Source organism: Vombatus ursinus, unplaced genomic scaffold (genome assembly GCF_900497805.2).
Source record: "Vombatus ursinus unplaced genomic scaffold, bare-nosed wombat genome assembly UNPS02014775.1, whole genome shotgun sequence".
Lineage (NCBI taxonomy): Eukaryota > Metazoa > Chordata > Mammalia > Diprotodontia > Vombatidae > Vombatus > Vombatus ursinus.
In genome coordinates, this window is record NW_020954553.1 from 10,178,126 (window position 1) to 10,204,228 (window position 26,103).

At 40.7% G+C, this 26,103-nt stretch overlaps 1 protein-coding gene across 11 annotated transcripts in view; it reads right to left on the reverse strand.

Annotated features, from left to right (window-relative positions):
• Positions 1 to 26,103, reverse strand: part of MACF1 (microtubule-actin crosslinking factor 1) — a 375,956-nt gene that overhangs the window by 166,137 nt on the left and 183,716 nt on the right. For all 11 annotated transcript variants that reach the window (XM_027864644.1, XM_027864643.1, XM_027864645.1 and 8 more), the window contains exons 18-34: positions 25,456 to 25,560; positions 24,769 to 24,864; positions 23,937 to 24,062; positions 20,514 to 20,666; positions 19,451 to 19,605; positions 15,130 to 15,256; positions 14,704 to 14,887; positions 14,001 to 14,170; positions 11,769 to 11,947; positions 8,502 to 8,640; positions 7,812 to 8,005; positions 4,251 to 4,413; positions 4,028 to 4,111; positions 3,040 to 3,147; positions 2,039 to 2,137; positions 1,361 to 1,513; positions 812 to 900 (exon numbers count right to left, since the gene is read on the reverse strand). In XM_027864644.1, coding sequence (XP_027720445.1) covers positions 812 to 900; positions 1,361 to 1,513; positions 2,039 to 2,137; positions 3,040 to 3,147; positions 4,028 to 4,111; positions 4,251 to 4,413; positions 7,812 to 8,005; positions 8,502 to 8,640; positions 11,769 to 11,947; positions 14,001 to 14,170; positions 14,704 to 14,887; positions 15,130 to 15,256; positions 19,451 to 19,605; positions 20,514 to 20,666; positions 23,937 to 24,062; positions 24,769 to 24,864; positions 25,456 to 25,560 — 2,324 coding nt within the window. The remainder of the gene's footprint in view (positions 1 to 811; positions 901 to 1,360; positions 1,514 to 2,038; positions 2,138 to 3,039; positions 3,148 to 4,027; positions 4,112 to 4,250; positions 4,414 to 7,811; positions 8,006 to 8,501; positions 8,641 to 11,768; positions 11,948 to 14,000; positions 14,171 to 14,703; positions 14,888 to 15,129; positions 15,257 to 19,450; positions 19,606 to 20,513; positions 20,667 to 23,936; positions 24,063 to 24,768; positions 24,865 to 25,455; positions 25,561 to 26,103) is intronic.

The window sequence follows — 26,103 nt, forward strand, 5'->3', positions numbered from 1 at the left end:
ACACACACACACACACACACACACACACACACACACACACACACACATATTTTTTACAGAGTACTTATGTGCCTAGCACTGCGTGGGACAGTAGAAAGAGCATCAAACTTGGAATCAGAAGATGTAGGTTTAAATCTGTGCTCAGAAACTTACTGTGTGGCCAAGGGCAAGTCACTTAACCACTGACTTTTGGTTTGCTCATCTGCAAAATTGGAATAATCTTGTATCTCTTACTTAAAGAGCTATTGGGAAGCTTCCCTTATGATGTTTAAACCTAATCAAATGCTAGGGAAATGTGAGGCTATCATTAGTTAATGGATTACTTCCAGATGGAGGTATCTTTTCCTGGTTTTAGGTATACCTCTGTTCCCTACCCTTCAATACTTAGGCACCTATGGCAGCAAGTGACACGTTACTGTACAACCACCACATACCAGCCCTGGCCAGAGCTCAGCAACCCAGCTTTGAATTTGTTGGGACCTCACCTTCTATATTTCCCATCCTGCCACCACCTCTTTCCATCTCTCGCTATGAGAACAATATGAAACCAACACTATCATCGCCTCTACAAAGAACATATCAATCACCGACCTGCCACCATCCCAATGACTTCCCAGACCCTTCCTTGGCTATCATTTTCCTATATATATTGTCTTGTCCATTTGAGTGTCAGGCCCTTGAAGGCAAGGACTGTTTCACTTTCATATTTGTATCCCTAGTGCTTAGGATAGTGCCTGGCACATGCTTAATACATATTAAGCACTTATACATGCTTCATTCATTCACTCATTCACTCATTCATCATACTCACTTGTGGCCATGTTTGGCTAAGAAGATCTGTGAAGTTTTGATGGCCTCAGAGACTTGCTCCTTTTTGGCTGCCAGCTCCTCAGTCAGAACCTATATTAATGGAAAATTAAGTCTTGTGACCCAAAGGGTTTGAAGAATCTAGAAAAAACTGGAATGACCCTAAAATGTAAAGACATTATACATAAAGAGCTGTTCTTAGTCTAGTGGTATAGATTAGTGATTGTACTACCTCCAAGTTATAATTAGCTTCCTTTGGGTTTGGGGCAGTGGGAATGAAGTGGCATAACAGAAAGAATGCTAGACTTGGAGTTTAAAAATTTAGGTTTGAAATACTGGCTCTGCCACTTGTTAGACCCTGGGCAAATCAAATCTCCTCCTCAACGGCCTTCAGTTTCTTCCTCTGTAAAAGAAGGGCATCCGATGAAGGGATCTATCAGATCATTTCCAACTCTAACATCCTGTGATTCTGAGTCTGTAATATGTGAATTGTTACTTATCATATTAAACATAATCTGTTACTTTAGAGCAGGGAGATGGCAGAATCACCAACCTGTTGTTCTAAAATAGATTTTTCAATGTCCATCAATTCTTTGCCCTGGGATGAGGTGGCTTTTCCTTGCGGGCTCCTTGCTAAGGCAGACACCCAGACTAGAAGATCTTTCACCTTCTCTACGTGTTCCTGCTTTTCCTCTTCCACAACTTTCTAAAATGGGAAACAGAGCAACAGAGTTGACATCAATGCCCTTATCACATTGTATTGATAGCAGGCTTATTATACCAAAGCTAATTCAACTACTGAATCACTGGGCAGCTGAGAAGCCCCATGCCCCAATCAAATCAATCAATGCTCAGAAACTATTTGGTAAAAGTTTACAGTCTATGCTGAGCTGTGCAACAGGATTTGGGAACAGGAGATTTAGAGGACAGGAGTTGGCAACAAACCATTTATTTGGGATAGTACATTTTCCAAAGCAGAATGCCTGCCACATACTAGCACTCCACCAATTATCTGTTGATTTGATAAAAGTCCCACAAAAACAACATTGTATCCAATTTCACAATGATTTCAAATGTACAAGTGGAGAAACTGAGATAAGGAAAAGTTAAAAAGAAGCATCTAGGGTCAATGGCAGTCCCAAAACAAGATACTGTGACTCTTGAGACAAGGAGACTGCATACATACCCTCACTCTAAAAAGATGATCGAAAGCAGGCCAGACCGTACTCACCTCCTCCTCTTCTAGTCGCCGAAGGGCATCACTGATGTATTTCACATGCTGGGTTGTCAAGGTCACCAGAGCTGTGTACCGAGTCCTCAAGTCCATGAACTGTATTTTAAACAATAACTTATGTAAATTTTGGGCCAGAAATTTAAAATATACTGATAGCAAGGAAATGCTTCCTCCCAAGAGTGGGGCAGTTTTCAGCAGGAATAGTTCTGTGACCTATACTATCTACATGTAAAAGGACATGACTTCTAAGCAGCTGAGAATGCTGTGGGCTCCCTTTGATCATCGGTGAGGTCATTCCCTTTCATCTCACTTCCAGTCAAAGAGTTCCTTTACCATGGTACATTCTTTGGTCTATTCTAGTCTGCATAACTTCTCTAACTCCTGTTTACTGTTTTGCTTGGATAAACGAGTTTACTTCTTCATCATGATGGCCTTTTATGAGAAAAGACTAAGCTGCTGAGTATAAGCCATGGGCTACCCTACCCCTTGAGAGGGAGCAGGCAAACAGCTTTTCATTTGGCACCCAGCCTCATGCCCCTAGATCAGAGATATCCGAGGGGAGGCAGACAGGTAGCATCCTAGTCCAAAACTCTCATGAAGACTAGAGGAGAGCCTTCCCAAATTTTGTGGTTCTGGATGCCCCCTGCCCCTCTCCCAGCAAGGCTATGGGTGGTACCAGAACAATCCTTTTCCTGTCTTCCTTAAAGGTGGGCCAGATCCCAGATCGTATAACCACACCACACTCAAGTCATGTTTTTCCCCCCACCTACCCCAAGTGAGTTCCACATATATGTAAATACCAAACTGGTGAAGGGTCAGTTTTTATATTCAACAGAAAAGGTTTTGGGGATAGGTAGGTCCCACAGTGAGCAGTGAAAGAGAGATGAACCCAACTCTTCCATCAGATGGATAACTTTCTTCCCTCCTGAATCTACCCCTCGGAGTGGTAGAGACATTTCAGATATGAAAGGGGAAAACTCCAGTTCATCACATTTTACCTCCTGAGTGATGGCATCAGATGAGGAAAGCATGCGCCGGCGCTTCCCAGGGGATTTCTGCTGAGATTCCACAAAAGCTCTGTATGTCATTAATTGCAGTTCGTAGTCCTAGAAGAAGAAGGAGCAAGGAAGAAGGTAAAGAGATTCATTCCTTGCACCTAAGACTTTAATAACTCCATAACAAAAAACTCACTTCTTCCATGGAGTCTTTTAAAATTTTTCCATCATCAAATGATGTCAAGAAAAAGTCCACTATCATATCCAGCACATATGCCAGCTCATTCTGCACCAAGGGTCTGATTAAAAACTCCAACAAAAGTAACACACTTTGAAGCTGCATGAAGAAATAGCATATCTAGTGGGAAGAGATCATCTCACTTCTCCTACAACCTGATCAGATATTGTCCAGAGTGCCATGCTTAGCTCTAGACCTTGAAGAGCTATGGTGTGTACAGAGGAAGGTAATGAGGATGGAGAGGAGATTTGAAACTACATGTTATGACAAACAGGTGAAGTAACTGAAGAGAAACCTTGTGATGAGACACAATCACTATTTTCAAGTATGATGGGTTGACATACGGAAGAGGTATTAAACTGTTCTTGGAGGGGAAGAGCTAAAACCAACGGGCAGAAATTAGAGAAAGGCAAATTTTGGAAGGTCAATATAAGGCAGAACTTCCCCAAAAAGAGTTGTCCAAAAATGGACTGCCTTGGTAAGTAGCGAGTCCATAATTACCAAAGAATATCAAGTAGAAACTGTAGGACCACTTCTTTTGGGCTTGGCAGAGGAATTTACCTATTTGAGATAGGGATTAGATTAGATGATAGTTGAAGTCCTTTCCAAAACAGAAATCCCATGAAATCAAAAAGAGATAGGATCTCTCTCAAGAAGAGTTCTTTTTTCTTTTTATTTGCTAAAGAATGGGACCCATGGGTAACAATGTCAGGCCTTAAATTTTTTAGTTCCTGATGTGGAATGCATAGTTACCTTCACACTGGCAGAGTACTGCTGGGAAAACTTCTGACACTGGTCTAGTTTTGCCTGATTCCTCTCAATTTCTGCAACCAGAGCCTATAACAAAATTTCACAATTTAGCTGACAAATTACTACACAGAAGTTGTTCCCAACAGCTTTCCCCATATTTCTCCTCTGTCCTGGAAAAATGCAATAAATCAATTTAGTCAGAAAAGAGAAGAAGTGCTATACTCACTGTCTGTTGGCTGAGCTGCTCTGATAGCACTCGGCTATCTTCTGCTTGACCTGGCTTCATCACCTCCTGCTGAGCAGTGGTCTCCTCGATCCACTGGATGAGTGCTCCATGGCAGGCCCGGTAATCCCCTAACACTTCTTGGATGTTCTCTAGTTCAGATTGTCTGTAAGCAAAAAGGAATTAGTAACCATCAAATATTTGCGAGTTTACGTAATCCAGAGAATGAGCTATTTTCCTCTCTGGCCCAAGTATCTATAGGGAGGTCCACAGAGATCACAAATGCCAAGCTGGGGCGATGGACTATTTCATTTGATTGTAGGATGTAGAACTAGAGCTAGGAACCTTAGAAATCATATAATCCAATGTCCTCACTTTATAGATGAGGAAACTGACAGCCACAAAAAAAGAAATGATTTATCTAAGGTCATATAGCTAGCTCAAGCATAAAAACCAGGATTTGAATCCAGGTGCTCCGATTTAAAATCCAGAGGCTTGAATATTTTCCATCTTCCAAGGCTAAGGAAGCAGCAATGACTGGTCTTCAATTAGTTGCCACTTCTTCAAGTGACTGCTTCCTTTGCGATATTAAAAGCAGCAGCAGTAGACAGATAAGCCCGTGAAACTACATCATAGGCCTGGTAGTCAATCACAAATGTGGCGAATTCTGTACCTCATCTGAGATTATTTCCTAGTGTCAGGCAGCGGCTGTTGTCTTCTTCTATACTCCTAAATCCTGACCTGTAAGTTGGGATCAGGACTCTCAATATTGCATAAGGCAAAGGAGCAACAGTGGTTCTCTGTGTTAGCCCAGTAAGGAAATGCCTAACAGATCATGCCTATTCAGTAATATCACTTCTAGAAAAATAAGAGCACCAGTAGAAAGAGTCCCTACACCAACAAGAACCTTGATCTATGTAAGTATCAAAGTAAGTACCACAGAACTCACTCCAACTACCCCGTGCAGAAGATCCTATCCTTGTGAATTACTTCTGCTTCAGATAGTGACCTATGCATACATAAACACCCTGGCCTCAGTACAGAGGCCAATCCTTCCTATCCAAACCTAGCCCAAAGCTGCCAAATCCAATGGCCTTTTCTTAATCCTTATTCTCCTTGACCTCTCAGCAGCCTTTGACACTGTTGATCACTCTTTCCTCCTTGGTACTCTCTTCTCTATAGATTTTCAGGACATAACTCTCTCCTGATTCTTCTCCTACCTATCTGACTGCTCCTTCTTTTTCCTTTGCTGGATCGTCCTCCAGATCATACCTTCTAACCACAGGTGTCCTTCTGGGTCCTATCATGGACCCTCTTCTCTTTTCCATCTATACTGTTTCACTTGGTGATCTCATCAGCTCCCACGGATTTAATTACCATCTTTATGATGATGATTATCAAATCTACCAATCCTGCTCCAATCTCTCTGCTGACATCCAATCTCGCATCTCCAATTACCTTTCAGACATCTCAAATTGTATGTCCAGCAGACACCTTAAAGTATACATGTCCAAAACTGAACTCATTATCTTTCCCCCTAAACCCCGCCTTCTCTATTACTGTACAAGGCAACCCTATCCTCCCAGTCTCAGGCTCACAACTTAGGTATCATTCTGGACCCCTCACTCTCTCTCATTCTGCCAAATCCAAGCTGTTTCCAAGGCCTGATGATTTCACCTTTGCAACATCTCTCAAATACGACCCTTCTCTCCTCTGACACTGCCACCACTCTGGTGCAGGCCCTTATCACCTCATGCCTTGATTACTGCAATAACTTGCTGGTGGGTCAGCCTGTTTCAGGTCTTTCCCCATTTCAATCCATTCTCCATTCAGCCATTAAAGTGATTTTCCTAAAGGGTAGGTCTGATCATGTCACCCCTCCTACTCAATGAAATCCACTGGTGTCCTATCACCCCCAGAATCAAACACAAAATCTTCTGCTTATTGTTTAACATCCTTCAAAACTTGTTGTTCAGGTTTCGTTTTGTCTTATTTTTGTTTTTGCTTTTTGTCACGTCCTACTCTTTGTGACCCTACTTGGTGTTTTCTTGGCAAAGATACTGGAAATAATGGTTTCCTTCTCCATTTCCTTCTCCAGCATATTTTGCAGATGAGGCAGACAGGGTTAAGTGATTTGCCCAGGGTCATAGAGCTAGTAAGTGTTTGAGACCAGATATCTGAACTCAAGAAGACTCATCTTCCTGACTTGAGGTCCAGCCCTCTATCTACTGTGCTACTTAGCTGTTCCATAAAATTTAACCCATTCCTATGATTCCAGTCTTCTTATCCTTTACTCCTCACCATGTACTTTTCAATCAAGTGACGCTGGAATCCTTGCTACTCCATGAACAAGATACTTCATCTCTTGGTTTTGGGCATTTCCTCTGGCTGGCCCCCATGCCTGGAGTGATCTCCCTCCTCATCTCTGACTCTGGCCTCCCTGGCTTTCTTTAAGTTCCAACTAAAATCTTATCTTCCACAGAAATCTTTTTCAACCTTTCTTAATTTTGGTGGCTTCCCTCTGTTAATTATGTCCTAATAATCCTGAATATAACTTGTTTGTATATATTTGTTGTTTTCCCCTATTAGACTATGAGCCTTTTGAGGGCAAGGATTAGTCTGAGCCTCTTTCTGTATTCCTAGCACTTAGCACAGAGCCTAGCACATAGTACATGTTTAATAAATATTTATTGATTGTCACCCAAAAGAAGGGCTCAAAGTAATACGAAGAAGTGAAACTAAACATCAGGAATGGAATCCGGGATTGGCACATTTATTAGCCAAAAGAGAATAATGTATACTCTAGAATTTTTGAAAAATACAAATTCTAAACCCTCCATTGCTATCGAGTCCTATACCAGTAGCCCATTATCAAGGTACAGATACTGGTCTAGTTTCTTAGAGACTCTGCCAGTGGAGCATAAACTCTGGAAGGGCCTAACAACCACCAGGACCAGTAACAGACTGCCTGCTGTCTGTTAGCCTAGTTCAGAGAGGCTTATCCCCAGGGAGGCTTCAGAGTGATGCATATTATCCCCTACAGAATTTCTTGAAAAAATCTGCTGAACTGCAGAGGGTTTGCAATCAGCTTGTGGAAAGAGTATGTGTATGGACGAAATGCCAGATTTTATAGGTACTGAAGTCAGCACAAACTAGGAAAAAATTATGGTATCTGAAAGGAAAAAGAATCTCTGAAAAGAGGTTCTTGTTTTTATTTTAAGGTGATACAATAATTCTGACCTTAAGAAAATGCTATGGGTTAGAAAACTCTAGTCAGTAACTTTTAATAGGCCCAGCCTACATGCACCCAGCATAGAGCTGATGAGGCATCTCGTCTAGAGAAGGCTGCTGACCACTGGGAAGGGCATTCTAGGTATCCTCACTGTGAGATGGGCATTTCTTGTTGGTACAGTAGTGCTAGCTCATTTCCATCCCTTTTCCAAAATTTTCATTCCCATGATTCTCCCAGCCTCCCCTTCCAGACTGGGTCAGAACTTCCCGGTAGTTATCCCATTTGTACTCTCAACATTCTGGAACTGGGCAGGTGGGAGCCCTCCTACTCACCGGCTCTCTATCTGGGCACCGACTCTGTGCCAGCGCTCCTGCAGCTGGGCCCCCTTCTCTTGGCACCGCTCTAGGTCCAGGCTGCGCTCAGGTGTCAGGCGGCACAGCTTCTCTGCCACCATTTTGGCTTTGGCAATTTCCTCATCCAGTACCAGGAAAACCGAGTTCTTGTCCTTTACATCATTGAGCCATTGCTACAAAAATATGTAGATGGTCAGTCATGGAATAGCAGCTTCAACATTCTTCCCAAGAGGTGAAATACAGATTGTGTAGGACCAAGGAAACCACAGAAAACCACATAGATTTGGCTGAGAGCTGGTCACAGATTATATTCACAGTTCAGGAGCTTAGCCATGAGGATGTTTCCATAATCAGAATTAGGAAAAAAAGTAAGCTGTGGCTCATGCTCTTCTGAAGGCTCACTGGGGAACAAAACATCCACATGAATATGCTTTGTCAGAAATAATGAAAACAAAGACTCCAAAATGAGCCTTGTGGGTTTGGAGGCACTGCAAGAATATCAGGGTCTGAGAAGGTCATGTCTCTCCAGCTACAGGCACTGAGGTTTCCCTCCCTTTGGAGCCATTCATTTAAGTCCCAAGAGCCATCACTGTCATTACAGTCCCAAGTTGGACAATGTTAATGAAGCCATGCCATGGATGTGCAAAGTGAAGAGTCATCATGACTAACCTCTAAAGCAGTCCTGTGAGACTGCAGAGCTGAGAGATCTGCTGGCACAGCTTCCTCCTGACTCAGCTTGATTTCATATCCTTTGACTAAGAGCTCAGATGCTTGGATGCTCCGGACTATAACATCGACTGTCTTTAGTCTGCCAGGGATAAACGAGAAAAGAGCACTGTAAGTTCTAAAAAGCATTCACATTAAGTATACAGAGAGGAATAATAACAACAACTGACATTCCACAGAGGCAATGAGATGTCATGGAAAGACAGCTGGCCTTGGAGCCAAGATGACCAACCTGCCTCAGACACACACTAACCTTCTCAGTGCTCAGAGCAACTCCCTAAGACCAGCAGTAGCAGAGAAGGTATGAACCTGCATTGGGAGAGGTAGTTTCCTCATCCAGGGGTTCCCTCTATCAATGAAATCACCAAGTCTAATCCCTACCTTCTGAGAACAAGGACTCTACAACTTCCCTTAGTAGAACACATGCAGTATTTTATCAATCCTAGAGTAAAACAAAGCAAAACAAGGGATTTTCTATTTTTTAAGAGTTAGAAGGAACTTCAGAAATAATCTAGTTCAACTTCTTTATTTTACAGATTGAGGAAACTGAGACTCTGACAATGAAGACAATTTGAGAGTTTCTTCATTTGAGGATTCTCTCCACCAGTGAGAACACAGGCTCAGTCCCAATGACTATCCATATTTACATACTGCTTTTAAGCACACAAAACACTTTTCCCACAACTACAACAACGCTACCAGGTCAATAGTCTTGGTATCATGTATGCCTCATAGATGAGACAACGAGGCCCAGAAAGGTTTAGTGGCCGCCTGTGGTCCCAGAGCCAGTATTCCCCGAGGCCAATGAACTCTAGATGTTCTACTGCTTCACAGGGCCAGGTTGAAGAGGAGCTCCTCACAGCAACATCTGAATAAGAATCACCTTTGCTATAAAGTCACTGTGGTTTCAAAGAAATCAGACAAGCAGTAAGGTATGTGTGCATCCATTTCAAACAAATGTTACAGCTATGAGTGGCCCTGTGAAACATTTTCTTGGTTTGACTGCTATCTATGCTTGGTATCACAGCTGAACCAAGGTAAAGATAGCGACATTCACTCAAAACTAGACAATATTACCTGTTTTCTAAGCAAAGAATAGCTGAAGTAAAGCATGCTACTTCTGTCACATAATTGACCCTGCATCCAAGAATCCCTGAAACCTAGGACACACAGCAACACAGATATAACTGGAATATTAACCAAACAGGAAATGTTCAGATGCAGTTTGGAGTTGACTACCCCAACTAAAGAATGAATATGGGTATTTATACACTCAACAGAGCATGAGATAATACCTTCTTTGCCTTAATCTAAGTCACAGATAGAAATGATGAATGGAACATAAGAGTGTTAACTCTCAGGTCCCCATTAGTGTGGTGTTGAGGAAAGAGCCCTGCATCTGGAATCAGAGGACATAGGTACTTAATCCCTATATGACCTTGGGCAAGTACATTCACCTCTCTAGAACTTGGTTTTCTGATTTATAAAATAGGGGGTTGGATTTTTAAGGTCCTTTCCAGCTCTAAATCCCTAATACTTATATCTAAATATGTCAATCATTATAAGCCTTTAAGAAATAATTCAGAACATGGTTAACATGGAAATATGTTTTGCACAACTGCACATGTAAAATCTATAATCAAACTCCTTGCCTTCTCAGGGAAGAGGGATGGGAGGGAGGGAAGGAGAGAGAGTTTGGAACTCAAAATTTTCAAAAACCAATGTTAAAAATTGTTTGACATGTAACTAGTAAAAATTAAAATATTAAATAAAAAAGAAATGATGCAGAACATGGCTAATATGGAAATACGTTTTATATGATTTCACATATATAATCTATCTAAAACTGCTTGCCTTCTCGAGGGATGGAGGAGGGACAGGAGGAAGGAAGAGAATTTGGAACTCAAAATTTTTAAAAATGATAATTAAACATTTTTTTACATGTGACTGGGAAATATTTAATGAAACAAAAATATATCTATATAAAAAGAAATAATACAGAGGAAAAAACCCCACCCAGAAGTAGATGAACAAGGTATATACTAACCTCAAGTATATAAAAGGAAAAAAGTAAAGAGAATGGATAAACATACCCTGAGGAAGACTTAGAGGAAGTGAAATGTAAATGGTTATGACATTTTATGTCATGAATCACACCTGTTTAATTCAAAGTGGTTGCAAAGCAAGTTTGATTGTATTGATATTCAGTATCGTTTGTAATATATAATTTAAAAAAATAAAGTTAAGCAGTCCACAGAACTAAGTCAGGAACCAAGAGAGATCAAATATTGCCAAGTGGGTGAACATTCAGGCTTAATCAGCCATGGAAAGGAAGAGTACAGAAGTTCCATGACACCTAGATTAGGTAAGCAATCTCAAGAATAAGAAGGGGAGCAAGGAGCAACAACAACGGGGACTGGCTCAAACAGATCACCCAGACCTCTATGGTACATGATGACTAAGTCCTTCCTCTATGCCACACACAAGACACTGAGGAGATACAAAATGATGTAGTGGAAAGAATGCTGAAACCAGAGTCAGAAAACTTGGGTTGTAGTTCCTTTCCCTGCCATATGCAGGCCACAGGGCCTTGGCTAAGGATAACTTCAATTTGCTTCCCTTATCTATAAAATGGGGATATAACAAACTACTTGTTTCCTTATCTCACAGGGCTGTTGTGGAGACAGCACTATATCTATAGTGTATCAATAGTGGAAAACCCAGTTTTATAGATTTACGGGAGAAAAGAATGTGAGTCTAGTAGATCAGTGAATGTTACGATGAGTTTAAGGATTGTTCTTCCATACAAGCAGCAGAGGGGTCAACAAAATGGAAACAAACTTTTGGAGCTTAGTGCTATGTTTAAAACTTTGTCATCTTCTACTTTGTTGCTAACGAAAGGGAAGATATCACTTTTAGTGATTCTACTGAATCTTAAAGAAACATAATAAAATGAACTCTCAAGAGCTTTTCCTCACACCTCTCATATTTGGCAACTTGCCTTAGACTTCCCCTTCCCTGGGATGCTATGAACTAAACAATGCTTGTAGTTGTTCTCTACCTGAAGCTAAGATCACCAAACCTCAACATTCCCCAAATCTTCCTGAATTTCTCCTAAACAATTTAAAGACAGAACACTACATCAGGACCCTCTGCTCCTGATCCCACTCCAAACTGCTGCCCCTAGAACCAAAATACCAGCTCACTCACTTATCAAAGTAGACAGAGGACAGTCCATACACATGGGTCATCTTTTCCACCAGCAAGCTGAGCTCTGAGCGAAGGGTAGGAACACTGGATCCCGATGGGGATTGCTGAAGGAAGGTTTTACACCTTGTAGAAATGCTGTCCAAATCAGACCTCAGTTGTTGCAGATCTTCCTGGGTACGCTATCAGAAACCAGACACAAAAATGGAGAAAAAAAATCAATGAATAATAGGAAAGAACAAGAAGTAGGGATTAATAGATTTAATTCCCCCCACCCACCTTTTCATTTCTCCTTAAGGAAAGATATAAATTAACTTTTTAATTCAGAGTTTAGACTTTGCTTGGACAATAAGACTCTGGGAGATACTATAAAAATAGACTCTTGGAAAATTATAGGCTTATCATGGTGAAGTATTTCAGATTCCATTTAACCAAAATGTATGGGTTTCCCACTCTTCATCAAGCATTAATGAATAATGAAAGAAAACAGAGGAATGATATACCCCTTGACTTATTACATCTTTTCCATCCATTCAGGCCCAGCTCAAATCTCTCCTTTCTTGACCAAGGCAAGCATTTATTAAGTACCCACTATGTGTTGGACATTGTCCTAAGCCCGGGGATACAAAGAAAAGGCAAGAGACAATCCCTGACCTCAAGGAGCTCACAATCTAAAGGGGGGAGATAATATACAAACAACTATGTACAAACACATATACAGGATAAACTGAGACATGTATAGGATAAACTATATATCATCATGCCTCTCCCAGGATAAGCTTACTACCTGAAATTTCATCATGATGCATACTGATTCAGCTTCAATACTCACACCTCAACACCCTCAGTTGCCTCTCCCCTCTGAATGGAGGGCAGAAGGGCAGAACAACAAACTCCTTCCAAAACCTCTCTTCATAGAGGGCTCAGAATTCACCAGCCAACTCTTCATTTCACATTATCTGCTCTGCTTGGTTTCAACTCCACAAAAATCCGCCCCCTGGATAGATACCCTCCGGCATACCACAGTCCCCCTTTAACTTCCTTTTCTGTGTTGTCCTTCTCCATTAGGCTGTAAGCTCTTTGAGGGCAGGAACTGTCTCTCTTTTTCTTATTTGTATTCCTGGAGCTTACCACAGTGCCTGGCACATAGTAGGCATTTAATATATGTTTACTAACTACTGACTATAATAACACAAGGCCTTGTGGTCAGCTGGTGCTCAGTAAATATATGTTGATTTGATTCAAATCTGGAGTCACCAGATTTTTGGATTACATGACTGAAATTAGGCATATTAAAGAAAATTGTGTTATTTTGTTTTGTGGGTCTGTGTGTGAATAGGAGGAGGTGCTATCCGGATGTGTGATTTCATTGGTGAAAGAAACTCCTCTTATCAATGAAGACTGTCAACTATAATTTATAGTTTTAGAGAATACTCATGGGCAATGAAAGGTTAAGGGATTTTTCCAGATTGACAAATTCAGGATGTGTCAGAGGTGAAAGGTGACTTCAGATCTTCCTGACTCCAAGGCTTCCCAAGGAATTCCCTCTGCATGCTACCATATTGTCAAAATAGCCATGGCCCCTACTGAGTAGTCTTGCTAACAAGCAGAACAATCAACTACGGCCAGGCTTGATCCTAGGGCACAACATTTTAAAACGTGTACTCTTTCAGCAGTTCTAGTTACTAAGGATGATTAGTTAAAATAGGAAGTTATCAGATGAATTTGCATGGTTAATAACCTCTAGCTAGTAACTGCTATAAATAACAAATTCTCTCTCCCTCAGCTGCATTTGTCTTACTTACTTTTTGTATTTATTTCCACCTCATCAATACAAAGTTGGTTTGCCAGTCCAGTTAGGACTGCTTGCCCAGGGTACCAAAATATCTAGTTATAGCTCTGCAAATAAGTAGCCTAAATGGGCCAGCCTTGGACAATATACAAGAAATTTGTTTTTCTCTGAAGGGAGAGGGAACCACTTAGAAATAAGAAGATGGAAGTCAGCATTCTATATTATTCCCTCAGAAATCACCTTTTTACCTTAAGTAATTTGGCATTTACAAGACTGGCTACAGGAGACTTGAGTTTCCTTTAGAAACTCCTCAAGACATATGCTTTGACTAACAAAAAGCTGCAGTTTACTTTCCTAGGCTCCACTACTTCCCACAACCTTCAATTCACTCATCTACCGACTAGCCCAATATAAGAAGCTCCCATCCCATTCTCAGGGCCGACCTCCTGCTCTGCGATGCGTAAAGCGTTGTCTTGCCGAGCATCCTCGTCAGTCCTGGAGCCAGCTGAAGACTGGATGCGCCTGATCAGCCTCTGCTCACACTCCTCCAGACGGAGTCGGATGTTTGTCAGTTCTGAGATGTACATCCTAGCGACCGTCTCATCCTTATCTTCTACAAAGACATAAACACTGAAATTGATCAGAAGCCATCCCAGAGAACAACCAAAGCCTACAAATCCCCAGCATAAGATAAGAGTGCTTTAAAGAGACAGAGGACAAGAGACTCAGGATTCAATCTAACATTCTTCTAGAAAGGAAGACTTCATTGGGGGACAAAGAACCCAAATCTGGTCCTAAATTCTATGTACACTGAACTCTGTAAAATGGGGATACAATGACTTAACCTTCCAGGGCTGTTGTGAGAAAGCCTTTTGTAAATTGTAAAGTGCTATATAAATGTGACCTATTATTATGATGATCTATTTCCCAGGTTGTGGGGAAGAAAGTGCTTAATAAACTATAGAGCACTATGTAAAGGAGTGCTTCCAAAATGTGATTTGCAGATTTCATGTTTATATGGGCCTTCCCCAACTATATGTATTTTAAATGCTAAAAAGATATGCTTTTATAGTGAGGAAAAAGGAACTACATTTAGAGAGTTCTGTGAGGTACTCCCTCGCTTAAGATCACCCTTCCCACACTCACCATTTTCCAAGGACTCAGCCAGCTGCTGGTAGTGCGCTTTACAAGAATCCACCTCCTCCTCTAGGTGTAGACGGTCAGCCACTGAGAAGAGTGAGGAATCTCTGCTATCTTGTAGGAAATCTTCGTAGTGGGTCTGGAGGTTCTCCATAACCTGATGGCATTCACCAGGGGCCAAGGATCGAAGCTAAGAAGTATGAGAAATCATTTCAAAGACTACAGCCAATCCAGGTTATTTTACCAATATACCTGCTGTTTTCCCTAACCAAGTAAACTGGTGTTTCCATTTACTAATACTAAATTTCCACAAGAATGTCCCTGACTCCATGATCTTCCAGTCAACTGAATAGGCCTCCCACTGGAATCAAAAGAAATTCTCCTGACAAAGCCAACCCAAAAGGATATCAAGAGAGGTATCTATCAAATTACCTTCTCCAGGTTCCAGCTCTGCACAAGATCAACATCCTTCCGTAGATAGTGCCAAGAAATAAGACTTTTGGTATTCACATGCAACTGATGCCAAAGGGTCATCACCTTCTGATATGATTGCTCCACTCTGGAAATAACACAAAGACACGTTACTATATGGTCAAGAAAGTGCTTACAATGTGTTTACAGGAGTAAACCTTAAAGTGTTCATTAGGTAAGTTACCCAACCTCTTTGTACACGAGGGGACTCTAACACTAACAGATACTTGAGAAATTCAGTTTCAGAGAAGGTGCAGACCTGCCTGCATTGGTCGGAGGAGTTTCTTCACCTGGAAGTTCCCAGTGAATGAAATCATAGTTCTGGTTCCTATAGTGTTCATTACACATGAGCTGCTACTGTTAAGTCCCGCTAATAGTCTTTTACTGGCCCTGGGCTTAGCTTCAGAAACATTCTGGGATTTAGAAGCAGAAGTAGAAAGGTGAGGAATTATGTGTGCTAAGTGTTGCATATGCAGTCAGCGATGGACAATGTGTGGGTCAATTTTCCTTGACTGCTTTTCTTTATAAGCAGTTAGTTTGTAGGGTGGAGAATACTGGACTTGGAGGCAGGAAGAACTAAATTCAAACCTTGTCTCAGACACTTGTTAGCTGTGTGACCCTAAGTAAAACCACTTAACTCATTGTAGGCTCAATTTCCCCATCTGCAAAATGGGGCATATAATACCACCTACCTCATAGAGTTGTTGTGGGGATCAAAATGAGTTAATATATGCAAAGTATTTTGCAAACCTTAAAGTGCTATATAAACATCAGTAATCATCATTGTTATTATTACTATTAATTACAAAGGAGGCTTCTGGCCAAGTGTTAGGAGTATATTATAAAATGACTGGGATTTAAGAACAAAATGCATCAATAAAAAAACAAAAAAGAAATGGATGGCTTCTCAGAATATCTGAGTACAAAGTCAAACATGTCTGTAAAGTAATCTTTACAGAATTAGTGACTTGGGCTGATTAGGGAAGTTCTGGGATAAGGTATGTCTTGTTAACACAGTCAGGTGGGATCCTCATAGAATACTCAACATTCACAAAATTACATGCATACGTGTATCTACACACACACATATACACGTATGATACAAAATGTAAAATCATGTAGCTATGTATGCATATTTATAAATATGCCCTCCATTAAAATCTTTCTTTAATGCCTCATTGTGGTATGTGAGTGATACTCTCTGTCCTGGAGGCCATGCCAGTGAAATATTCCTAGCCATCTGAAAAAACTCATAGCCTGGCAACAGACGAGGTATTTGAGAACCAGCCAAGTACAGACTCATCACTGAATAGTTGGCTACCAAATGGTTTATTCTGGGGCCACAGCAACTTATTAAGACAGTATGCTTAGATAAGAAGGATCTGTGGTTTCTGTTAGTGGAACAAGTATTCTGTCAGCTATAGAATGAAGTCAGATGATTTGAGTAATAGTACACACACATACAGCAGCTTTATGAGGAATCTGCTGAGATTGAGATCTATTGTTCAAATCCTGTCTCAGACACTTAGTAGTAGTTAGGTTGTTACTTGCCATTAGTCACATAAGTATCCGTTTTTTTCATCTGTATAATGAGAATGGTGATACCAAATGAGTCACCATTTAAATGGCAGCCATTGTTATTATTATACTAATACTAATGATACTTATACTTCAATTATCTAAAATACTTCAAAGATCTGCAGTTTTGTCCTACTCCCTTTACCAGTGCAGAATGCATCTTACTCTCTTACAACTTAGTACATGGCCCCTTCAAAGTTGTTGTGGCCATACTGGTGACAAGCCCCTCCAGACTTAGCCAGCCTGGTCCTCAGATAACAGACACACAGTACTAGCACCAAGACTCTACTCAAAGCCTTTCCACACTGGCAGCAACTGTCAGAATTTATACTTGATTGCTAAGTCCTTTAGAACCCAGGGGACATCTGCACATCGCGATGAGGAGTGAAGAGGACTTTGTAAATATATTTTTAAGAAACTTATCATTCAACATTTTCTTCAACCAATCATCATTCTTTACTGGCAATAGGGCAATAGGGCTGGACAATAGGGAAAATGATGATTGTTTGCAATAGGTAAATGAGCATGGAGAAAGTGTGAAAGTATCCAAAGGGAGAGAGAAAACATGGGTATGTAACAACAGGGAGGCTAAACAGAATGAGCACTGAACCAATAAGCAGGAGACTTGAGCCCTTGTTCTGTCTGGTCACCTACTTGCTGTATAACTCCAGAAAAGTCACTTGCAACAAGTGATACAGGAGATAGAGTTCTGGGCCTGGAGTCAGGAAGACTTGAGTTCAAATGTGGCCTTACATACTTATTAGTTATGTAGCACTGGGCAAGTCACTTGTCTAAGTCACTCTGTTTGCCTCAGTTTCCTCAACTGTAAAATGGGGATAATAACAGCACCTACTTTGTAGGTTGTTGTGAAAATCAAATATAACATTTGTGCAGCGCTTAGCACAGTGTCTGGTGTATAGTAGGTGCTATATAGAAGCTTATTCTCTCCTCTTCCCTTTCCCTTTCCCCAAAAGGGCAGATGTTAATTCTAAAACTTATCTTTGAGGCAGTGAGGTAACACAAGGGATAGATCACTAGGCCTGGAGTCAGGAAGACCTGAATTCAAATCTGACCTCAGACACAGACTACCTGTATGACCTTGAACACATTATTTAACTTGTTTGCCTCTGGTTCCTCAAGTGGAAAATGGGGATAATTGCACCTACCTCACAGGATTGTAGTGAGGATCAAATGAGATTTTCTGTAAAGTGCTTAGCACAATTTCTGGCATATAGTAGGTGCCATATAAATGCTACTATTGTCATTATCATTATTATACCCTAATCTGAATCTGTTTACTTATCTATAAAATATGAAGATCACATTAGCTCCATGTCACAATGATGATTTATTTTGAGCTTACTATTCACTAAAATCCTTAGATGCTTTTCATAGGAACAAGGCCAAGAAAGAGACAAATGAAATACAAAACCTGCTCTGTAGGAATCAAGTTCATCAAGTGAGCAGGTTAATATTCCTGTAAAAACTGGACCAGGTTGGCAGCAAAGTGTCTACAGAACACTTTTTTTAGCCAACTTCATTTTTGTGTTTCTCACATTGGTGGCATGTAGCAAATACTCAATAATGTGGTTTTAAAGATACTTTAGAAATCAGCTACTCACACTAAGTCCACCAAAAAATAGCCACAAATACATATAGCACTTTTAGACAAGGGCAGGGAAGCAGCATGATGTAATGAAAAGAAGGCTGGACCTAGCAGGAGACCTGGCACTAACCTGCCATTTGACTTGGACCAAATCACTTCCACTCTCTGGTTTGTACAGTGCAGAGGCATCAAATGAAGGAGCTAGATGAGATGATCTTAAAGGTATATTTCAACTGTAGCATTCCATCATGATGAGGATGACAATAATTATCGTCATCATTGTCATCAATGCCACATTTAGAAAATGCAGTGCAGTTTATAAAGTGCTTTTTAAAAAGTTCTTTAGAGCACAAATCTAATTATTCTTATTTTACAAATGAGAAAATTGAGGCTAATAAAGGTAAAGATGAGCCTAGGGCTAGGAGATAGTGGAGACAGGACCAAAACCCAGCTGGTCTCACACCAAGCCCAAGGCTCCTTCAACCACAGTCCATTATCTCTGATTTAACAGAAAAGAAAATGATCTTTTTTTTAAATGCAGGAAAAAGAACAGAAAGAAGGTCTGAGAAACAAGACAGCTTTGAAAACTTTTCTTAAAAAGAAAAGCAAATTATATACAACAGAAACTTTTTATGTACAATTCACTTTTTTTGTTCTACCAGGTATATACAAATGGTCTATTTGGTGTTTATTCCCCCCTCCCCCATGAAAGCTCAGGTAACTAAATTATACTGTGGCCTAAAACATCTTGGTCTTTATCTGCAAAATTACTTAACAGTATGAAGAGGGTTGTTGCTTTTTTTTTTAAAACATAAATGTAAAATATAGAAAATTACAATTTTAGAGGACCAGATGACCTTCTAGAGCTTAAAATTCATAAATACACGCGTACATATGGAAAAGCCCACCATTGCCGAGTTCCCTTTTGAGGTAAGGAACAATATGTTAGCTATGGTTAACACAATGAAACACTAGAGCTGCTAAAAGGTCACTACCACAAAAGAAGTGCCAGACTTGGCCTACAAGGTTAGCAACTCTGGTGGGTGCGTGGTCAAGCAGGGGAGAAGGAGGCATAAATTTGGCATGGAGAAAAAGTACCTGTTGGCCACCTCAATGGCATCTTTGTTCAGTGGAGGAATGAGGAAACACACTGAAGGCACCATTGCCTCATTCCCTGTGGGGCTGATCACCTTCCACTTGGTCCTCTGGGAATTATCTTCCAGTACACACTCATCGTTCTTACAGATGGTGATCTACAGAGACAAGGAAGGCAAGTTTGCAACAACAGTAAAACAACAAATCCTAGACCAGTCTGAAAGCTGTGGAAGGTTTGGGGGAAATGGCCTAGGAGATGGATTCAGAGTGACCTGAGCCTGAAATAACTAACTTCAGTTTTGGAAAAAGAACAAAAAAATACAGACTGACGTTCACACATCAGGAAAGGTGGTGAATTATGTAAGACAGATTAACATCCATCCCGTGATAGAATCCCAGAGGTGGAAAAAGGCTACCAAAGGGCATCTAGGATAGATCCTGACATGAATACAAGCCTTCTCTATAATACCCTTGAGAAGGGGTCATCCAGTGCCTGCTGCCAATTCAGGAAGTGTTTTTAAGAGACTACTTACTAAGTGTACAATACTATGTTAAGCACAGAAAGGGGGATACCTAATAAGTAGAAAGTTTAGTTTCTGCCCTCTAGAATTTTACTTGATAATTTCCTCTTTACAGCTACAACCACCAAGAAAGATGGGAAACATTACCACAACTTTCTATTTGTAGGCTATATAATAGTTTTTTCCTTTGAGATAATTTATGTAGGGCTCATCTTTCCTGGGAAGGAGACCGGGAACTGGCATTTTACAGAAGAAGAAATGGAGACACATGTTAAGTCTGATGGAAAAGATTTAACATTTCTATTTCCAGAGTTCTATTCCCCAGAATATATTGACACATTTGAAATAAATGGACTGCTTTACTTTCTTCTTCATCTATTCTTTTCCTAGGCCTTCTCTCCATAGGCCTACCGTCACCAATAACTCAAGGCAAAGTGACCTTCCTATTTTTCTCTCTGTGAGTCTTCTTCTGAGACTATTATCCCAAAATCAAAATTTTCTCTCTCTCCATTGCTGTGTAATGAAAATCAGAAGGGTTTCCTCACCTCGATTTGCCGATAGTCACAGATAGCCTTGATGGAGATGGTGTTCTTTAGCACGTGGTCTGGATTTCGTGGCTTCAGTTGAACAATGGTTTTTGACCTCCCCACTAAACTGGCAACGGAACTCTTTGACTGAATGAGCTGCTCCTTTTCATCCTACGAAATGGAAGAAAAAATGCAAATATAAATGTATCTAGTTGAACGATCAACAGTCAACTAAAATAACCTAACACACCCAACCCCTGCAAGAAAATGTCACATCTTGGACAAGGATCCTCCACAGAGCTATCAGAGAAATAGAGGACTGAAGGAACAAGGAGAGCGCAGTTTTGACTTTTCACCAAGTGCTTGGAGCACCTGAGTTTTACAGCTCTCTCCCTCTGTTCCCTTCCCAATGATTAGAAATCCACATGCAAAAAAAGAAAATGGGAATATCAATAACGATAAAACAGGCTTTCATTGGCAGAACCCAGTTGTTTCCACCCTGTCTGTGAGAGGCTGGAGAGTCATACTCAGTTCTCAGTCTTATAGAACAGAAATCTATCCTCCAAACTGTACTATAAGATTCACCATTGATTAAATTAGAAAAGCTCAGATAGAAGTTCAGAAAAGCTCTAGAATATAACTTCTTGGACCATGAATGATAGCAAAGGTATCATGGTTAGATAAATGATTTAATTATATCAATTAAATATGACTTTCAAGACCTTTCAACTTTAGTGATTTGGAGAAATTTGGTTAGTTTAAGAGAAAGAGCATAGAGAACTGAAACTCTCAAGACTCTACTAACCCAATTATCTCACAAACACATGAGCTTAATAATACAGAACTGGTTAATAGTATATTGCCAATTCCATTAGAGGATAGAGGGTAATTTCAATTTATTAGCCAGGATGGTTCAAACCCATTTTGAGGAATAAAAGCCCCCAGAAGAGGACTTCTTTAAGGTAGGAATAGATGTGATGAGGGGTAGAGAGTTAATAATGCAAGGAAATGCCATTGTTGAATTAATAATATTCAAGAAAAGAATAATAAATACTGAACTACCTGTGCCTGTCCCAGGGAGCATGATTGAAAGAAATACAACTTTAACTCGTTAGTTAAGAAAGAGGAATGGAATATATCAGGGAGACAGCCATACTGTTCCATGCTTGAAGTCTGGTCTACCCATCTCAGCCTCCTGGCATTAAGCAAATCAATTTCTGTCTAAGCAATAGCCACAGGTCTCCACTTGCAGAGATCAAGTGCTTAGCAAAGAGAACTCTGAAAAGAACCAGAAGTCAAGACAGATGCTCCCGAACATGACAGCCTGAGAGTACAAGCAGAGGAGCAGACCCAGGTGACTCCGTGACCCCGATGACTCCACCAACCTGATGCCCCTGACCTGGAAAGGAGGGAACATAGCAACGACTCTCTAGAAGAGGAGAGATGACAACAATTGCAAAGGAACCGTTATTCTGTGGAAAGAGGGTGATGATACTGGGTACCATCTGCCTCTTTCATGTTTGTGGCCCTTCCAACTAAGCAAAGACTTTACAGCTAACATCTAGGAAGAGATCTCAATGCAGTAGCATATCATTCCCTACCAAGGGTAATTAATATCGTTCAGAGTGAAACACCTCACATGAATGCATTCGTGTCGAACCCCTAAAGGTGTTTTTAAACAGACTAGGTTCACAGATGCCCAGTTGTTACCCAAAGCACAGCTACTGAATACCTCACTTCAAGTCACTTCTGTATTCTTACTCAGAGCCCTCTATTGAAATGTTCTGGCTCCACATCTTAGGACTCCACCCCCTCAGACTCACAAACAGATAATCACCTGTAACAGATGTCCAAGTAAGATCAAGTTCATCAAGTATTTGTAAAACTTAAAGCACTACATTAATGATGGCTGGACCATGTGATTGTGAGAATGGGGGGGGAGGGGGGAGAGGGAGCGAGAGAGAGAGAGAGAGAGAGAGAGAGAGAGAGAGAGAGAGAGAGAGAGAATTCATTAGTTAAGAAAGAGGAATAGAATTCATCAGGGTGACAGCCATACTGTTGCATGCTTGAAGTCTGATCTATTCTTCTCAGGTTCTTGGCGTTAAACATGTCAATTTTTATCTAACCAACAGCCCTTGGACTATATTTCCAGAGACTGGTGTGTGTGTGTGTGCGCGCACATGCGCGCGCAAAGGCATATAAAGGTGTATAAAGACCTGTCTCTGATTATCAGCTATGTACCCTCCAGCACTTAGCCCATTTTCTCATCTGTACAAATGAAAAAATGTCTGTAGCACCTACCTCATAGAGAAGTTATGAGGATCAAATGAGAAAATGTATAAAAAAATACTTTGTAAACATTAAAGTACTATATCAGTGTTATCTGTTATTATTACTCTCAATTCATATAGAATTGCAGGTTGGGCCCTGTCTATCCCTGCCAACTCTGCACACTGTTCAGTGGCATTTAATCACAGAGCAGTCCTGTTCATGTTGTATTATTAGGTCTCTTGAGGAACTAATTTTCAAGGGCAAATGAGCATAAATAGGATTTGGATTAAATATGGATCTGTTTCAGGCCCTTCCAAGATATAGTGAAATAATGGACATGCAAGGGCTTGGGAAAGTTAAAAGTTCAATGCAAGCATTATTCTACAAGCACTATTCATGCTTTTGTTGAACTACATACAAGTTAGGTTTAAACATTGAGCATGAAGAAGACCAAATTCCTATTACCTTATAGTTCCACAGAGAAGAGGGCTGGGGAAAAATTCAACACAAGTATAGGTTTCATCATTTACAAACTGCTCCCATCTTTCCCTCTGCCTAGCTGAGAGAATGAAGAGAGAAATTTGATGCCATATCCCTCTGCCATTGCTCTCTACCTCATATCTGCTCTAGCTGTCAAATTAAAAGCAAGCTGTCACATATGATTGGCACTGAGGAAGTGTCTTGGGCCACATGTCAATAACCACTTGTGGAATCTCATCAACATGTAGGCAAAGAGGCATCTTGGCATTGTGGAAACAGGGCTGGTGGTGAAATCCAAGTACCAGCTGTTACACTTCCTAACTGTGTGACCTTGGACAAGGAACACCACTACTCAGAGCTTCTGTTTCCTTATTTGAAAAATGAGGACAACGACACTCCTATCACATACTTCAGAGGGCTGCTATGAGAACAATCTAAAATTATCAATATAAAGTTATCAATAACTTCTGCAAAGGACAAAAGAGAGGAGAATAGAAAAGACACGGAGGGGACAGAAGGAAACTGATTTCTTAAACTGCTAACTGAATAATAGCCTACACTTTATCAAACTGACCCCCTCCTAAGGAATATTCCAAAGCAGAAATAGTATGCTCAGCCATATGATTCTTATTTTTCATGGTACTTTATGAAGACAGAAAGTATCCCAGCTGATAGTCTGGCAACACCCACCATGGAATCCTGGAGGAGGTCTTCAAGGCGGGACAAGCTTGTGTTGTGGTCACATGAATACTTCCGTTTGATGGAGTCTTGCAGGTTCTTCAAGAATGTTTCTAGGTCTCTTGCATCACTAAAGAACTGTAGAGACACAATGGGGCAAATGGATGCTTTGTGTTCAGTACAACCAAAACCACTACATGCCACCTACGAGTGCTCCCACTAAGCAGGATGGGGTCTATTTATTGCACTGGGGCAGTAACAGTTCATTACTCAAAAGGGCGAACAAAACTACAAAGTGAAAGTCTTGAAATTCTGCCTCTGTCAATCATTAAGATAAGCAAAAAACCCACATTAACTTCTGTTACTCTTCCTTCAGAAAATCCCTGTTCCTATCCTCTGGACTTCTCATTGCCTGTGATATATATCTCATCTGAAATAGAGAGGCCCACGACGTAGGAGCCTCACCTCTTATAGCCATGAGAAAGCCAGAGAGAAAGCTCCAGGCTGGGTTTAGACATCTGATGCACCAGCTACCTTCTGTCTGGGAATAAAAGGCAGCAGAGAATCTAACAACATTTTGTGTGTAGAGGGAGCTCTCTAAGAAAGGGTTCAACATGGTCAAGTGGGTATAAAAAAGTACACGGGGAGGAAATTTTTTCTCTTTTCTCATAGAACACAATTACCAATTGGTCAGGAAATGCTTCATTTTGGAGCAAAATCCACCACAGACAGTTGGTAGAGCCCTCCCCACCCTGACTGAAGCCTGACACAATCAGCATTCTCCTCACATGGTATTTTCTTCCTCACTCTCTTCTCTCTTTCCACTCCACCCTCGGCTTTGTACCTGAAAGTAAGCGCTATTCTCCTTCACGTGTTGTTCCACACAAAGGCACAACTGCTTCATCCACTGCCACTGGGACTGGATAGCAGCACTGTATGCCTGGAAAAGAAAAGATAGAGGGCATGGGAATTATAGCAAAAAACACCAAAGTCTTAATACAGATGATGGGCACTGTGTTAAATAGAGACTGAACAATGGAGAAAAGGGACACACAAACTCTGAAAAACTGAGAAGGCACAGCTTTAAAGTTTCCCCTAAGAAACAGGTTTCCCTTCAGCCAACATGGAGCTGATGGACGGAGCTACTCTATGGAGCTTCGCTAAAAGATCCCATCTGCATATTGGAGGCATGAGGAGCACCCTATTCTCTCAGCTTTTTTGGAAAGACATTCTCTTCCTGGACAACTTTTTAAAATAAATGGCTTCAGCTTACGTTGTTTCCCTATCAAAAGCAAGAGTCAACGAGACTCCCTTGTGTATTCTGTTGTTACTTTTACTTTCCTCAGAGAGATAAACAGTTCATTCTGATAGAGGAAACACTGTTTTAGATAGAAGATGAAAGAGAGAGCAAACAACCTCCAGAATTTCTTATCTGTTTTCAACCATAAGACAGTTTTGGATTTCAAGACCTTTCTTCCAAAGGCCTTTGGGTCCTTGAAAACATACCTCCATCCCTTCTTCAGGCACATACCTCAACAGTCTGCTTTGCTGGGTGGTTCTCCAATGACAACAGCTCTGCTGTATCTTGTAGAGAACGGAAAACATCTTGTTTCTCATCCAGTTCCATGGTTAACTCCTGAAAAAGCAATTCAATTTTATTCAATAAGTATTCAGTGAAAGCCTACTATGAAAGCTCTGGTTTAGATGCTATGGGAAATACAAAAGATGAGAAGACATATCTTTGCTCTCAAGTCCCATAAGGGAAATAAAACACAACAAATGTGAAACAACATCTAATAACTTCAAACTATAAATGGCTAAGTGATGTTTCCAATAAATGATAGCTTTTTCAGAGGAGGGAACAATTAATATAATCCAAAGAAATTAGTAAATTCTTTATGACAGAGGTAAGACCTGGGCAGGGGTATCAAGAGTAGTTAGGTTTTAGAGAGGTATATGGGGGGTAAGGGGAGGGAGGAGGGGGCCTATCATGAGCAAAGACAAGAAAGCTCTCTTAGGGAACAATGAGAAGAGTAGTCTGGCTAAGACGGTGGTTTAATGCTGTAGAATAATAGAAACTAAAGCTGGTTAAGCCAGACCGTAGAGGGCCTTGAATGCCAGGATGAAGAGTTTGGAGCTGATCCTAGAGGCAATGATGAGTCATTGGAGGTTTCCAAGG